Raw genomic sequence first — 15,314 nt, 5'->3', positions numbered from 1 at the left:
CCCTACACACTCCAGAGAGTCCTAGAGTTGTTCAAACACCACACTGCTTCCATTTGATCTCTTTGTTCTGTGCATAAGCACAGTCCCAGTAAGACAGTACTTGGGGGTCTCTGCACCTACCTTCAGGGCACAGGAGTGAGGTGTGGGTCTTTTCCTCCAGCTGCCCCTCTGCCTGGTGGGGAAAAGGCTGGTCAGCTCAGAAGGGAGAGCGATAAGATCAGAGAGCAGCTGTGCAGCACCCCCACTTTGTGCAAGCACCTTTTCCATCCTCGTGGGCCCTGGCAAAGGGCTTCACACAGACAGCAGAGATATCCATGCCAACAGTGAAGTTGTACTGGGAAGCAGGTTTCTAAGCTGCTGCATGGCCTTTGACCCCACTGCCCTGCCAGCAAACAGTTCTGACATTTCTGTCCCATCCAGTGCAGGAGCTCCAGTCCAATCTACCCTTAGAATCAATCGCTCCTTGACCAGTCTCCCTGAGAGATGTGCCCACCTCCCCAGCTGACTCTTCCTTTCCAGAGCCACCCACCAGCCTGTGTTGAGCCCAACCCAGCTCAAGCCTTGCCAGAATCCTGCAGTGCAGCCTGACCTTCACCAGCAGGTGTTTAACCACTGTGTCCTTCCCTCCAGACTCTGGCACAACTGCTGTACGCTCTGTGCAAACATCTTCCTGCTCCACCACCTCAGCAGTAACAGTGAAATTCAGCTTCCCTAAAAAGGAAAACATCAGGAGGCTGGTTGGCACATCTATGCCTACGCTTCAGTTCGCTCAGCCTTGGGCTGCTCACTCATGCTTTGCACAGAAGGCCAGTCTCCCTTCCAGCCCATCTCTGGCTTCCTCAAGCAGCTCTGCCAGTGCTTCCCACCCCTGCCCCTTCCTTGATCCCTTACCTAATTTTGTAGCCTTCACATCCCAGGAAAATGTTTTTGCTGAATCAGGGCACAGGCAAAGAGTGAACCTGACATTTTCATGAAGAAACTCAAAATCCCTGGAGTCCATTAGGCTAAGCTGGAGCTAGAGGTGAAAAAAAGGGGAGTTCAGGATACAGAGCTGCTGCTGCTGTGTTTTTTCATTCAGGTCCTTGATTCAAATAACAATCAATCCCACAAGTCAGGGGTGAGTGTTTTGATGGCCTGTTGCAGTAGCTGTGGGACACCAGCAGTGTCCCATGGACATGCAATATACATTTGTAAGGTTTGGCTTCTGGGGAGGGATAAACTGGTCAGTGATGGAACTAAATTGAACAACTTCTTTGGTGTCCTTTGCCGAGTGCCTAAGCAGGCAGCCCCTCTGTTTGGGTCTCTATTAGTAAAGGAGTTCCCACACATTCCTCTGCTCCAAAGCATCCTGGAGGGAGCCACTCACCGCCATGCACTGCTTCAGGTAGCTGAAGACTTTGACTTTCAGGGGAAATGACTCTCCCCGGAAAACAGAATAGGGCAGAGTGGGTTCCACAAAGAAGGGCTTGAAGCTCCGCAGGCTGGTGGTCTCCGAGATTCCCAAGCCATGGCTCTCCGAGGTGCAGAAGGTCATGGCTCTCCAGTCTGTGATACTGTCAGGTACTGTGACAGCTAGCTCAGCAGTCCCTGAATCACTGAGGAGAACACAGAGTGGAAGAGGTTGTCCCCACCCTGGATAGATTTCTCTTGGGAAGACAAATGCAGAAATTCAGACTATGAAATCGAAGTGCACATGAAGGAATGGGGATTCCTGGCAAGTAGGACAGAGGTATGGGAAAAATAGCAAATAGGTGGGCAAGGAATGACTTGAGAGGGAAATGCAACCCAAAATTTGATTCTGAGCAGTGCTGCACCTGAAATTCTTCTTTTGTGTGGGCACAGAGGGCTCACAGGGGTCTGTGTTATACACCCAGTCTGTGCTATGGAATATAGTGTGAAACTTCCTATTGGGAAGGTGTGGAGACAATGGAACATGTCTCTTCTGAGCTGCATATTGACAGGACAAAAGGTAACACACAGCTGGAATGTGAGAGATTCTGACCTGACATAAGAAAATACCATGAGGGTGGTCAAACATGGAAGTGCAGTTTGAGGAATCTCCATCCTTAGGGATACAGAGTGCTTTACTACAACTTGATCTAACAGGACCTGCCTTGTGTAGAATGTTGAGCTGTGGATCTCTGGGGGCCTCTTACATCTTGCAAGAGTGTGTGATGTTAAATTCCTAGAAGCATTTGGAAAACCTCAAGCAGAGACAGGAACTGAACCAAAAATCCATTGTCCTTAACCACTTTTTCATACCTCCCTGTTTTACTTTGTGCACAGAAGGCAACAATGCCCTGTCTCTGCTCCTGCCTATTCCTTCTACTTTCTACCAGAAAGTCTGTATGCCTGTGGAGCCACAGCCTGTAATTACTCACTTGATGGGAACCAGAGTCCAGATGAATGTCTCTGGGAACCAGGTACGTGCTGGCGCTGACTCGCTCCCCAGCTCGGTGTGCTCTGCCTCAGCAGCTTCAACAGCAGCATCTGCTTCTGAGTACAAGCTCTCCAGGTCTGCCAGCTCATCAAAAGCTGTTGGAATACAAGCATTCATTTAAAGGCAGAGCAACTGTGAAACCAGGATAGAGTCCAGCCAGGAAAAGCTCAGTTCTTTCCTCCCACTCCCAGCCCAAAGCCCCTTGTCCTCTCCAAAATGCCCTCAACCTCATTATTGTCTTCCACAAGACTACCCAGGAGGCCAGGGGGATTCCAATGCGTGTGCTCCCCCCCATGAGACATTTTACCTGCTCACAGTTTTGCTCTCATTCCCTGCAGAAAAGCCTAGATACTCCCCAGTGCCAATCTTGGTTCATTCTCTGGTTTCCAAAAAGACCTTTCCTAGTTTCACAAACAGATTTTCTTTCCTGAGAGAGATGCCCCATTTCCCTGCTTGACCATATTATCTTCCTGCTCACCAGCTGAAGCTTCCAAACAGGTTCAAACCCTGCAGCCACCTCTCTGCCCCTCCAGTGCTCTGGACACACACTCCTGCAGGGCTTTTCCCTTCTCCCTGAGGAGCACAGCTCCTGTACAGCCTCCCACTCATGCCTGTAAGCCATCCCCAGCTCCTAAGCACACTGCATGTTCAGCTGCCCATGTGCAGCCTATATGTTACCCGTGCTCTCCAAAGAAGCAGGAAAAATGGACATGTACACATGTAGTCGTAGTCAAAAGTGGTCTGGGTGCGGCACTCAATTGGAGACTTGATTTTAAGGCTGGTTAAAAAGGTTAGACCTGCATTCTGGAGGAAAGAAGGGGAGAAAAGGAGGTGTATTTCTGTGGAGGGGTTGGTGTGTCCGAGGGTCTGTCTCTTCTCCCTCCTCCCAGCATATCACAGCTACTCTGTGTTGTTTGCAGGTTGTGCACCTCAGCACAACCTGCAAATTTATATCAGACAAGGAAGAAGAACTGTCCTGCTCCCAGAGCCTGGTCCTCATGCCAAAGGACTGTGGGGATGACCACTTGCATGGGCATGCCTGTACACAAAGTCATAATTTTGGCACCACAGTTTGCTGCCCACCCTAAGCCAGACTTTTCTCTATCCTTCACTGACATTCCTTTCTACTGTTCTTTCTCTCCTTTCCCTGGGCTCCCCTTTTCTCTCAGGTGCTTTGCTTCTCCAACCTCCAATTTTCTCTGACACAGGCTGACAATCCACACTGCTTCCAATCCATAGAAAGTCTAAAGAGGACCAGTGGGGAGTTGGGTTCTAGGAATCTGCCTGATCAATGGGAATTTATATGCTGGGAGGACTGAGTGTCATTGATCTCTTAGTTCAGACACTTGGCAAATTCAGATTGTGAAGTCACCAGCATTTACAGGAAAGACAGTCTGTGAAGCTACCCAGTGCTGCCCTGGGATACAAAAGGGCTCAGCTCTTATATTTCAGCCTTTCTGGAAATTAGATTTACCTTCAGAAGTTCATAAACATCTGGTTGGGACACTGCATAAGAGTATCTGTCGTACAGGAACGGTGACATCATTCCTGGTGAAGGGGTGGTCTTAGAGGCACCAGTGATTCTTGGGCTCTTGTGGATGGTGCAGTAGTCACTGTAGATATCTGTGAGTGTGCTGAGCTGCTCCTGAGCATAGCTGAACATATTATATACCTGTAGAGAGAGAATGAAAACAGTACAGGTCAGTGTGAGAGGTGGGAAGATTTTCATTTCTATCCAGAGATTTCCTGTGACTTCAGAGGCTGAGCTCAGGTCCTGCCTGTCACAAAAACCCAGCTCCAAGGGGTTTTGAATTTTATGGAGAGCCTCCACAAGTTTTGGATGCATAGCATCAGAGAAGAACATGAGCCCCTCTGGGATATGGCTGCATAGCTGTGGCCACTTCTAGCTTAATAATTGTACCTGCGAACTGAATGCAAACACTAAGGACACCTTCCCTGCATGGGAGGAACATTGGACAGCTTCTTGTCTGACTGAAGACACATCCTGGATCCACCAAGACAGTGTAAAGAGGCAATTCAGGTGTCCTTAAACCAAGGTCTAGAGGAGAAAAGCAGCCCTTCCACTGCCAGTACACCACTTAGAGCCCACTCTGTGAATGGAAGGACTGTCTGGTTCACGTGAGCTGGAACAAAGACACGGAGCCTACCCCATGCTTGGCATTTTTTTTTTAACATGACTTTTTTTCAGAGCACTGCCATGTATCAGTTCAGGAGATGGATGTCTCTTGCCTTCTTCTTGCCACTGTGGTAAAGCACTGTAAGCTTAACCAGGATGTGACTTCAGGCTGTAGCTGGGGACGACAATGGGTTATTCTAACAGAATACACCCTCTAGACACTGGAAATTTGGCTGGTGTTTGATGTTGGCCCTCATTTTTTCTCATTAAACCATGCCCTGTCGCCATTCAAGCAGTTGTTGGTATGTTCACCGTGCCTTATTAGCCAGCAAAGGTCAGCACTGGAGTGACTCACACTATCCCTGGACAGCTCAGCCTCTGGCCTCAGGAGAAGGACACTTTTGTCAACTGCACGGATGCTGCACAGGGAGCCTGGTGCAGCCTGCAAATGGACCTGGACAGTCGATCCTGGGAGAGCCACTGCTTCTGAGAAGCCAAGCTTCACCTGAAACAGCAGGAGAAAGGGGGACTGCAGACACTGAGAGACGGTGGAAAGGGGAAGCTGTGGCTATGGGATTCTGCTGCATATCTACTGCCAGTTTGCAGATCATTAGCCACCCTCCAGCCTACCTGCCCCTCTGTGTTTTGTGCACTGCTTACATGGTTCCTGAAGCAGCTGGAGACTTTCAGACGGAAGGTGTCAGCTGCCACTTGTCCCTCAGGGAAGGCAATGTAAACAAAGAGGGTAGCCATGGATGAAATGAGGTCAATGGGCAGAGTGATGTTGAAAGACCCACTGTACTGACCTGAAGGATGAAGGAAAAATTGAAAAAGTATGGCAAGGTGCAAGGAAGTCTTCAATCCAAGGATTACAGCAGCAATGTGCTCTTCCTCTGTAATACTTCTGTACAGATTCTTGCATAAAAACTATTCTGCCTTGCTTCTGGGGAGGCCACAGCTAGGCTAGGATGGAGGTTTTTATAGCAGTGACCTTGTATCATGACACACCTTGGAAACAGTGAGCACTTGGAAGATAAATGAGTCTTTCCACTTGAGCCCAGAAAGACTCCATAAGTTACTTTGGCATTTTCCTGCTTGGCAGATAAACTCTGACAGTTTCATTATTTGATCAGAAAAAAAAAAAAAAGAGAAGGAAATTAAAAGACTGAAAAAAGATAGCATATTTCCTATATTTTTTTTTGTGCCAGCTCTATGGTTTCCTGTTAGTGTCAGATCTCTTTTGTCTCCTTCTCCATCTAGGCTGGAAAGACTTTCTCGTTGGATCCTTAATCTGTTCCTGGCAGTTAGATGCCCTTACCTGATGGTGGATCAAGAAGCACTGTTGTTTGGCCATGATGCACAAGGGACCCTCTGGCCATAACCTAAAGGGTAATGAACAGAACAAAGGGTTGAGAGCGCCTCTGCTCCACGTTTCTGAGCCAGCAAAGGGCCCTGTGCTGACACAGACCGGGCTCAGAGCTGAGCTCGCTGGTGCTGCCCGCACTCACCAGGTGGTAGAAGTGTGCTCTGGCAGCCTGGTGGCCCAGCTCTGTGGCAAGTATGTGGTAGTGCACAGTGACCTGCTGCACATCCCCACAGGCTGGCACTGCCTGCACGGGCTGGATCCTCACGGAGCTGCGGCTGGAGGAGTAGAAGGCCCTGAGTGGGAGTGATGCGGTGCCATGAGAAACCTTCACGTTCCGACCATTCATGTCCTCCGGCTGGGACTTTGCCTGTGGCACAGAAAAAAGTGTCTGAGGATTTCCTACAGCTCCTCATACACCAAAACCAAGGCTGACTAAACAGGGGGTCTGAACTATCCCAGCATAGGGTGTCTACTTCCACCTACACCAAGTTCAATCACTCCTCTTCTGTGGAGCTTGGCATTTGCCTGCTGTCCCACACTCTGGGATAACTAGTGCCTGAACAGGAGCAGCGAGCTGTACACTGCTAGGGCTTTAGCTGAAGTCTGAAATTCTGCCATGCTGCTGCTACCCTGGGAGCAAGCCAGATCATTTGACTATGTTAAGTGGTTTATCAGCCCCTGGATCAAACCACTGAAACCTTTGCTTCTATCTGGTATATTTGGGAAAAGTATTAGCATGGATCTGCCCTTATAATGTATTTCAATTCTAATGATCTGCTTAGCTCCAGACTGGTTTGCAATAACTGGTTCCTAACCTGTAGTATAACTTTACTGCTGTTGTCCCATGCTGATGTCTCTAAGACGAAGGAGGCCATCCCAGCATCATCCGTGAGGTAGGTCTTGGTCTGCTTCCTGCTCCCATAGGACACTGTAAGAATCACCTTCTTGTTCTGCAGGGCTGTCCCACTGGCACTTCTGAGTTCCAGCTGTAACAATGCAGAGAACAATGAGAGAGCTGGAGGCCTCAGAATTGAAAATCCACCTCCCAGCAGAAGTCCCAGTCCCCCTCTCTGCAAAGGGACTCTCAGTGTGAATTTTGACCTCTCCAAACCTTCCCCATTTATGCAGCAGCCATCTCATCTGGCAAAGCCACAGATTCTGCAGTCATACATTTGGACAACTTCTTGGTAGATATGTCAAAGGAGGGACTGGGACAGAGGATTGTGCTGGCAGCATTGGGCAGCTCAGAACAAGGGGACCCCTGGGCACTTCTGTGCCTGCCACCTGCTTAGGCCCAGCCGCTGGGCTTTCCATGTTTCTTCCCTTTTCACTCACATTTCCATAGTAGGGAGCTCCTTGCTGGTAGTAGTAGCTGGTCCCCCAGAACTGGAGAGTTGTGATATCAAAAGTGACCTTGCAGTTTTCAGTGGTGTTGAACTCCACTCCTGGGAAAGACAGGAAGCACATGCAGGTGAGTAGAGTATCTAAGCAGGCATCAAGACTGGATAAACTCAGTTAAGGCATGGACTATCACTCATAGGGCACTGCAGTTTCTCCATGCAGCTTCAGGAGTCATTTAACACACACACACACACACACACACACACACACACACACACACACACACACACACACACACACACACACACACACACACACATTAAGATGGTCCAACTCATAATTGTCCTGTTCAATTCTCCTTCCCTCCTCACAGCAGTCACTAGAAGGGAGCATTTTTCCTTGTCTTTCTCATGTCAGTTCTCAGCCTGATGTCTCCTCCTGTGTGCCCATCTGAAGTTACTGCAGTTGTTTGCTAAGTGAATGTGTGTCACTGCTTCTGGCAAGGGGCCGTGAAACATTTTCTTTGCAGGAAGAAAAGGAAGGCTTTGCAAAATCTTGTGAGAGTGGGAACCTTATAAGAAACCTTATCTCCCTATCTGGGATGGAGAGATAAATCTAATGAGGAGCTAATAACAGTACACAGTCAGGGCCTCGGTTATGTCTAGTTGCTCTGAGTAACATTCCAATTGACTGTCCTAAAATATGGTTTAAAAACAAGAGAGCCTGTCCTGGTCCACCTCTGTACACACTTTAATTTGATGAGAAGACAAGAGAAAGCAGCTCTTGCCCATCTCTGTCAAAACAAAATGACTGCCAGAGCAGGCATCAAGACTGGATGAACTCAATTGTCTTATAGATAAAAACCCAAAGACAAGTAGATTTTACGAGTGTAAAATAGAATATTTCCCACGAAGTGTAGAATCAGTTTTTTTCTACCTGTTCCACTTTCTTTCAGAAAAGCCTCAGCCTCCAGATTGAAATCATAATTATCACCATGCTTCCGGTGGAAAATCTTTGTATTCACTAGAGTGGAAAAGCAGCCGTCCTCATTTGTCTGGGAATATGAAATTGTATTTGTTAACCAATCATGAAGGCAAAAAGAGTGTTCTGTCCCTTTGCCCTCTTCCCTCCCTTTTGCAGGAGGGGTGGGTGCTCCCGTGCTCACCTCGCCGCTGTAGTCCCTGCAGATACTGCGCTTGGCTTTGGAGGACCTGCGGTTATAGCGGATGTGTTTGCGGCACACCACGGCCTTCACGCTGCCCTGCACTGCCTTCCCATAGCTGTACCTGGCAAAGGGAGCACAGAGGGCTTACACTCACACAGAAACACTGGCACAGAAGTGAGGAATGTCAGCTTTACCCTGTGGTTTGCAGCCATACAGCCCAGCAGTCTGCAGTATATTCACGGGTCATCGGCTCAGCAGAGGAGGCCAAGAAGTACAAATGGCCTCATCAGATTGAGGCAGAAGGCACTGGTGGGCAAGTTCTCTCCAAGCCAACACCAGCCCCACCAGGCAGGGCTAGGGGACACACTGTTGGCCATGAGCTCAGCCATTATTCCTACAACCCTGTCACTAACAAATACAGAAGAGGGGCTGTATTGTAGGGCACATGCTGCATTGAGGGAATGCCCTGTCGCTTTCAGATTCACAAAGAAAGTAGGGAGAGACAATATGGAGAAAGGTGAGAGTTCAGGAGGATTGCTTGGCAAAGGGTGACAGGATACCAACTCTTGGGGTGGGGGTAGGGTTGGCAGAGACCATTTTGAGCTCAGTTATTGGTGGCTGTGCATTTTCCAAACCAGTAAAAATGCACCTTCTGCCACGATAAGTCAGCTCACATGCCGCAGACGTGGAGAGGGAAGTTTTCCTCTAGGATGGTGACCACCTGAGGCATCTGGATGGAGACACTGAACTTGGGCAGCACTGTGTGAAAGCAAGAGAAAGATAATTCAGTGAGAATAGAAAGACTTAATTTGCTCCAATCCTTCCAAAGTGGCTGTTTACAGAAAAAAAAAAAAAATTCTCCTTTCGTTCCAGCACATGGCCTGGTAGAAATACACCAACAGCCCAGCTAGGAGAATGGGGCAGGAGCAGGCAGCTTGAGTTTCCTCCCCAGAGCACAGCTGTGGGACAGTGTCTCAGTCCTATCCTCAGGACATGGGGGAGGAGAAAGCCAGTGGGCCTGGGTGAAGGTCAGCGATTACACCTGTGGGCAGGCAGCTGTACTTCCCAGGAGACAGCACAACCAGCACAGCTGTTCACAGCTGCGTGGCCCATCCAGCTCTGTGTGAGGGGGTGGGGCTGGAGGCTGGCAGAACACCTTTCTCTGCTGCCACCAGCTTCCTGAGACTCTTACCATACTCCTCCACCCTGAAGGTGCGTGTGAGGCCAGGCACTCTGATGGTGTACTCTCCAAGCGGTGCTCCTGCAGCCAGCGGGAAGGACAGATCCACAATGCCCCCCACAGGTGCAACATCCAGCCACTGTGCAATTCGGTTCCCTTTGGGGTCCTGCGCAGGTGGAGCAGAGACTAGTTATTTTCCAGTGCAAAAAGACTCTTTTGCAGGATGTCCATGATACCAGAGCCTGGTCTGACCACATACCCTCTTGTCCTGAGAGCCCAGGTCTATGGGACAGCTGCAGTGCTCAGGTGAGTCCAAGCTCAAAGATGAAAGGACTTTCCTCCCTGTCTCATTGACAAAGTAAATCTGTCATATCCTTGTTCCCTGATGGCACTGTCATCTCTGACTGCTGCAAAACTGTTGTTTACTGCCTGCCTGTCTCACTAAGAGAAAGAAGTGGTCCTTCTTGGCGATCTCTGTGGTCACCTGAACTGGCACAGCCCACAAGGTCACTGTGGAGCCATTCTGCCTAAGGCACAAGCTACTGGGGAGTGATGTCTTGAATCCCCAGGAAAGAATGGGGAAATGAATCCAGGACTCCATGCAGAGGAACCATTGAGGCCGAGTCATGAAGGGCAGTGCTCTCCCACTGCTGGTTCTGGGACGGCAGGGTGCAGAACTCTAGGTACAGCCACACTGCCCAGTAGGAGCTTTGTGAGGAGTTGATGGGACTGTTCCCATTCATCCTGAGGTAACTGACTTTCTGCATCAATATTTCCCAACCACCATCTCCAAACCTGTGTCTTCTCCAAGGTGAGAAGAGTTCATCACTTACAATAAAGTAGGAGCTTTACCTTCAGTTCCACCAGGCGCTGCTGTGGGGAGGAAATAACAGTCACTGGTGGGATGCTTTCAGATAAGTTACCATCCACCCCCCTGGTATTTTTTATTTCCCCAACCATCCATCAGTTTTCTCTAAGCAATTCCCAAGAACTGCTCATAACCCATGAGCAGCTCCTGTCTTGCAGGTGGTGCCCAACACTGTTTGTAAGCACCAAAAGCAATTTTGAGACCAGCTGTACACACATCTCCTGGCTGGGCCAAGCACTGATCTAGAAGACATGCAGGCAGCTCATAACATTTCCAGACTTCAGGCATCTTCCCTCTTGACTTACTGTTTCACTGCTGGCAATAAAGTTCTGATCCAAGGTCACAATCCGCAACTTGACTACAAAGCAAAAGGAAAACGGGACTGGCTGAAATGAAATCAAGGCTCTCAGTAGTAAATAACAAGAACACATGGCTGAGAAAGATGTGTACACATGCTTCTCTGAGAGGGTGTGGGCAGCAGATAGAGCCTTCCAATCCTAGGCCTATGCCCAAAGCCCTGCTAGGAGCTGGCAGCCTGCTAGAAAAAAAAGTGTGAGGAGAGGCAGTGTGGGGCTTTCTGGGAAGGCTGGCTGTGCTGGTGGGAAAGAGCATTTTTCTGGACAGTGGGCCTGTGGTGGGCCACTCAGTCTTGCCTGCAGTGAAGGCCATCCCAGTGGAAAGTGTGGAAAGGCATGGGGCCAACAGCTGAACCCTGTGGTGATCCGAGCTGTGCAAGGGCAGTGGTGGGACCTGCAGGTGTGCAATCCTCACCTGAGGAAGTCTGTGGGGAAGAGAGGGATTGAGAGCCCTGACAGACAGTCATGACTTTGCCTGGAGCAATCATGAGTATAACACTGTGGCTTCTAAATCTTTTCTCATGCATCAAGGAAAACCCACAAGCCCTGTTGACAGTGGCATATGGCATGCTGACACAGGAGAGAGATATTCCCAAACTCCTCTAAGCCTAGAAGGAAGCCTGTGGCCCATCTCCCTTCCTGAGCAGGTCCTCAGAGGACTAGAGAGTACCCCACATTTTGTGGCCTGAGGACCACTCTGTCTCTCACAAGACATGGCATTCTGTCCATACCAATCTGTCCAGGTTTGTACACAGGTTTGTCTGTCTGGATAAAAGTCTTCTTGTCTGCATGCTTGATTAGGACTTTCTGTTTCTTCTGGAACTCTGAGTTGGCTTCCATGACTGTGATAACAACAAAAGCCACTTCCTCAGGGTTTCCAACAGGAGGAGGGACCTGCAAGTATAGTTATAACCATCATTCAGAATGGATCCCATTCACCAATCCCGAGGTTTTTGGAAAAACAATTATGATATAACTTTTGGATTGCTCTAGTTCTTCTTGTCTGGAAAGAAGAACATTTCAAAAAGTTTTCTAGGAGGGTAAAATATTAGTGGGGCTACATAGCAGAAAGGCCACTGGCAGACCTATGCAGGCTGAAGCAGAAGATTTACTGGCCAGTTAAGATGTCCTCATGGGAAGGCACAACTCTTTGAGGAAGAGCAGAACTCATGCCATATCCACTCTAGTGAGAGCCCTTGAAAGTATCTTCCTCACCTGAAAGCTTGTGCAATGGAAGAAGGGGAGCTGAGAGATGGACTGAGTGATCAGGGTCTCATTCCCAGCTCTGCTTTGCAAGGTGACTGACACATGGATTGGGACTGCTTGCTCTCTGCTGAGCTGGAGACACACTGTCTCTGAGAAGGGGTAGTAGAGCTGAGATGGTATTGCCACAGCATAGTTTCTGTTAAAAAGAAAAAAGAAAAAAGAAAAAAGAAAAAAGAAAAAAGAAAAAAGAAAAAAGAAAAAAGAAAAAAGAAAAAAGAAAAAAGAAAAAAGAAAAAAGAAAAAAGAAAAAAGAAAAAAGAAAAAAGAAAAAAGAAAAAAGAAAAAAGAAAAAAGAAAAAAGAAAAAAGAAAAAAGAAAAAAGAAAAAAGAAAAAAGAAAAAAGAAAAAAGAAAAAAGAAAAAAGAAAAAAGAAAAAAGAAAAAAGAAAAAAGTGAGGTTAAACTGACTTTCTAAGAGGGCAGGTTTTGACCTGTATTTAGGTACTGCCTAACAGACTTCTGGTCTCTTTACTCCACTGTCATGACACCGGTGGGACTGTTCTCATCTACGGGTACTGCAGACATGGACAGTAAGGAAGTGCTATATGCTGCGTCCACATATAAAATTATAAAGTCACTGCCTTACAAACTGAAAGTGAAAATAAGGTGAAGGGACCTCCCCACGTCACCCAAGGGATCAGCACCAGCTTGGCTTTCTTGCAGGTCTCCCAAGTCTTCAATGTTTTCACTGAACCACACTACATTACCACCATGAGTTTTGTTGACTGGTTTTCCCGCTGTTCTTGGGCTCAGAAACAACACCCTCTGTGAGGGACCCAGTGTCCCAGCTTCATGTCCCAGCCCCAGAGACTCATGAGCACCTTCACTTCAGCTCCTGACACTCTTGTCCTCTTTGCACTCTGCTTGCTCTACCATCCCTGCATCTACTCTGAGCTGCGACCATTACACCAGAAAGCTGTTCATAGTTTGTTTGTTTCCATCTTTTACTGTACTGTAGCATCTAGGACCAACAAAAAGCCAACATTCAAGCAGATTTCAAAATTCTTATCACTGCCTCCTCCCACTCACTGCCTCTGGACAGGCTCAGCCAGCAGCATGTTTTGTGGGAAGCAGAGGGCAGGGCCTGGAAAGATCAGAAAAGCAGGAGGAAGGGAGATGACCTGCTGGCAGTTCTCAGTTGGAGCTCAGCACCCTGGCGAGAAGGAGTCAAAGTCCTGCTGGCCAGGAGCCTTTGACTGCTGTCACACTCAAGTGCTGCCAAGCTGCCTTGAGGATCTCAAAACACATGAAAACAACATTTTGTTTTTCCTACTTGAGCTGACTCATGGCACCTCCCTCTTGCTGATTGTGCCAAAGGATGGGATGAGCACTAAAAATGCACTGCTTGAAACCTCCCATACCCCTCCTTGCTTTTAATGATCTTTTACTGTGGAACATTTTCTTACACCCCTTTAACATTTCATCCTTGCCTTTGCCTTCTGAACTATAAAAGTAAGAAAGAACATCTCTGGGTCTGTCATCCAAGGGTCCCAAGATCGAAGCTGGATCACAAATCTACCAAAAAATTGGAATACAGGCAGGACAGCAGACAACCTATTGAAGGAAGTGGTATTTCCACTTGAAGCAAAGCTTTATGCTGAGGGTAACAGTGGCAAGCAGACAGCAGTAAGGCACATCCTTTGTGTGGGAGCTTGTCAGCCTATGGAACATGTCCTAGAGGAAGTACTCCCATTGGAGAAGGTTTTTAAAACTAGGCTTGTGCACACCACACCACGTGCAGCAGGAGGGAACCCAGCTACAACTCACTGCCGTATTTTTCACTGTAACATCTACTGCTCAAGCACAGTCATGCTTCTGTTTGCACTTGTGCCATGGCTGCAGAAGCAAACGCCTTCAAGAAAAAGCCAGAACGAGTTCACAAGCCAGGACATTACAGCAGTGTCTGCTGGAACAAGAGCTGCATTCCTGACAAAGTATATGAAGAGAAGCTGTGCTGGGAATTGTCCTTGAGAGAGGTCTCAGAAAAGGCGTGGTGGGAGCAGATGGACAGCCAAGCCTGAACAAACACACTGCTGTACCGAGAGCATCCCTACCAGATACTTGGGCTCATGTTTGCTCACTTTGTAAAGACACTCAGCTTTGCTGGCTAAACTATTAAATGGTGACCTATGTTTCTGGGAAGAAAGGCTTAGCCCAAATGAAACATATTCTGGAACACAGTAGGAGATGTGAGATATTGGAAGGTCAGAATTAAGCACATGCAGAAAGCTGGCAGAGTCGTTCTGCCTGAGTCCTTGCTGAAATACATGGTCTACATCAAAGGCACTAAAGGAAGAACCAGTTAGCAGGAGGAATGTGGGGAAAGGGCACATGGAAATCAAGCAAAACCTTGGGAACGTGAGAAATTATGCCTCTCCAGAAAAGCACTCCTCGCCTTAAGACTTCTGTCCTATTTCTGTCATCTACTGCCACCCCCACCGGGATCCCTAACAGACCAGAGCACATTTGCAAAGCAGTGATGTTCTTACAGCATTGCAGGCATTCCAGCCGTGCTAGGCAGGAGAAGGATGCAGCCCCACAGGAAAATGATCCTCCACATAGCTGATTGTACGTCGAATTCCTCCAAGGAAAGCTTAGCCACTCCTCAATACCCCCTTCTCCCCTGCTCCTGCTGTCTTCCTTCTCCCCCTCATCCAGAGCCGAAGGAGGACGCAACTCCTGCCCTGACCAGACGCCCGTTCCTCCCTTGGCTTCAAAACCAAGGTGGAGATCGGCTGCTCGTGGCTGGAATGTGGGCGGGAGAAAGGGGTGGCGACAGTGTTTACTGCCTACAAACCAGAGGCAGCTGCTTTCAGACTCTGTAAGGCTTGTCGGTGTTTCCCCGGGAGAGGGATTGTCTGCCTTAGGCAGCACAGCTGCTGGCAGCAGCAGTACTTAGTTACTGTATTTGGTACAGGGGCCCAATTAAAAAAAAATCCCCAATTTTTTACTGGGATGTCATCAGAAACATTTGGATACAAATTAATTCTTTGGGATGTCGGCGGATTTTTCTCCATGGTTCTTCTTCTGTAGAACTTCTTAGGTATTATTTGCTTCTTACTGAAATTTCACTCCTGCTGGACCAGCCCAGGGCTTCGCGTGCATCTCTGCCAGTGTCCCCATTTCCCCCTGGAGGAAGGGAAGAACTTTAGCATTTTATTATCTTTTGGTTGTTTTTCTGGTTTTGTCTCACTAC

The 15,314-nt window shown here is 48.2% G+C and overlaps 1 protein-coding gene across 1 annotated transcript in view; it reads right to left on the bottom strand.

Annotated features, from left to right (window-relative positions):
* Positions 1–14,678, bottom strand: part of LOC102039319 (alpha-2-macroglobulin-like protein 1) — a 23,948-nt gene extending 9,270 nt beyond the window's left edge. Inside the window, exons 1-22 of the mRNA XM_014309630.2 lie at positions 14,608–14,678; positions 12,069–12,255; positions 11,585–11,747; positions 10,803–10,855; positions 10,482–10,502; positions 9,642–9,795; positions 9,124–9,208; positions 8,450–8,570; positions 8,221–8,338; positions 7,279–7,388; positions 6,759–6,929; positions 6,086–6,310; positions 5,896–5,959; positions 5,238–5,383; positions 4,933–5,082; positions 3,915–4,112; positions 3,157–3,244; positions 2,382–2,535; positions 1,367–1,595; positions 892–1,015; positions 590–711; positions 121–172 (exon numbers count right to left, since the gene is read on the bottom strand). Coding sequence (XP_014165105.1) covers positions 121–172; positions 590–711; positions 892–1,015; positions 1,367–1,595; positions 2,382–2,535; positions 3,157–3,244; positions 3,915–4,112; positions 4,933–5,082; positions 5,238–5,383; positions 5,896–5,959; positions 6,086–6,310; positions 6,759–6,929; positions 7,279–7,388; positions 8,221–8,338; positions 8,450–8,570; positions 9,124–9,208; positions 9,642–9,795; positions 10,482–10,502; positions 10,803–10,855; positions 11,585–11,747; positions 12,069–12,255; positions 14,608–14,678 — 2,806 coding nt within the window. The remainder of the gene's footprint in view (positions 1–120; positions 173–589; positions 712–891; positions 1,016–1,366; positions 1,596–2,381; positions 2,536–3,156; positions 3,245–3,914; positions 4,113–4,932; positions 5,083–5,237; positions 5,384–5,895; positions 5,960–6,085; positions 6,311–6,758; positions 6,930–7,278; positions 7,389–8,220; positions 8,339–8,449; positions 8,571–9,123; positions 9,209–9,641; positions 9,796–10,481; positions 10,503–10,802; positions 10,856–11,584; positions 11,748–12,068; positions 12,256–14,607) is intronic.
* Between the last annotated feature and the right edge of the window lie 636 nt (positions 14,679–15,314).

The sequence above is a fragment of the Geospiza fortis genome, unplaced genomic scaffold (genome assembly GCF_000277835.1).
Source record: "Geospiza fortis unplaced genomic scaffold, GeoFor_1.0 scaffold286, whole genome shotgun sequence".
NCBI classification, from domain to species: domain Eukaryota; kingdom Metazoa; phylum Chordata; class Aves; order Passeriformes; family Thraupidae; genus Geospiza; species Geospiza fortis.
Note: the sequence above shows the minus strand (reverse complement) of the source record. Positions and strands in the feature narration are given on the sequence as shown.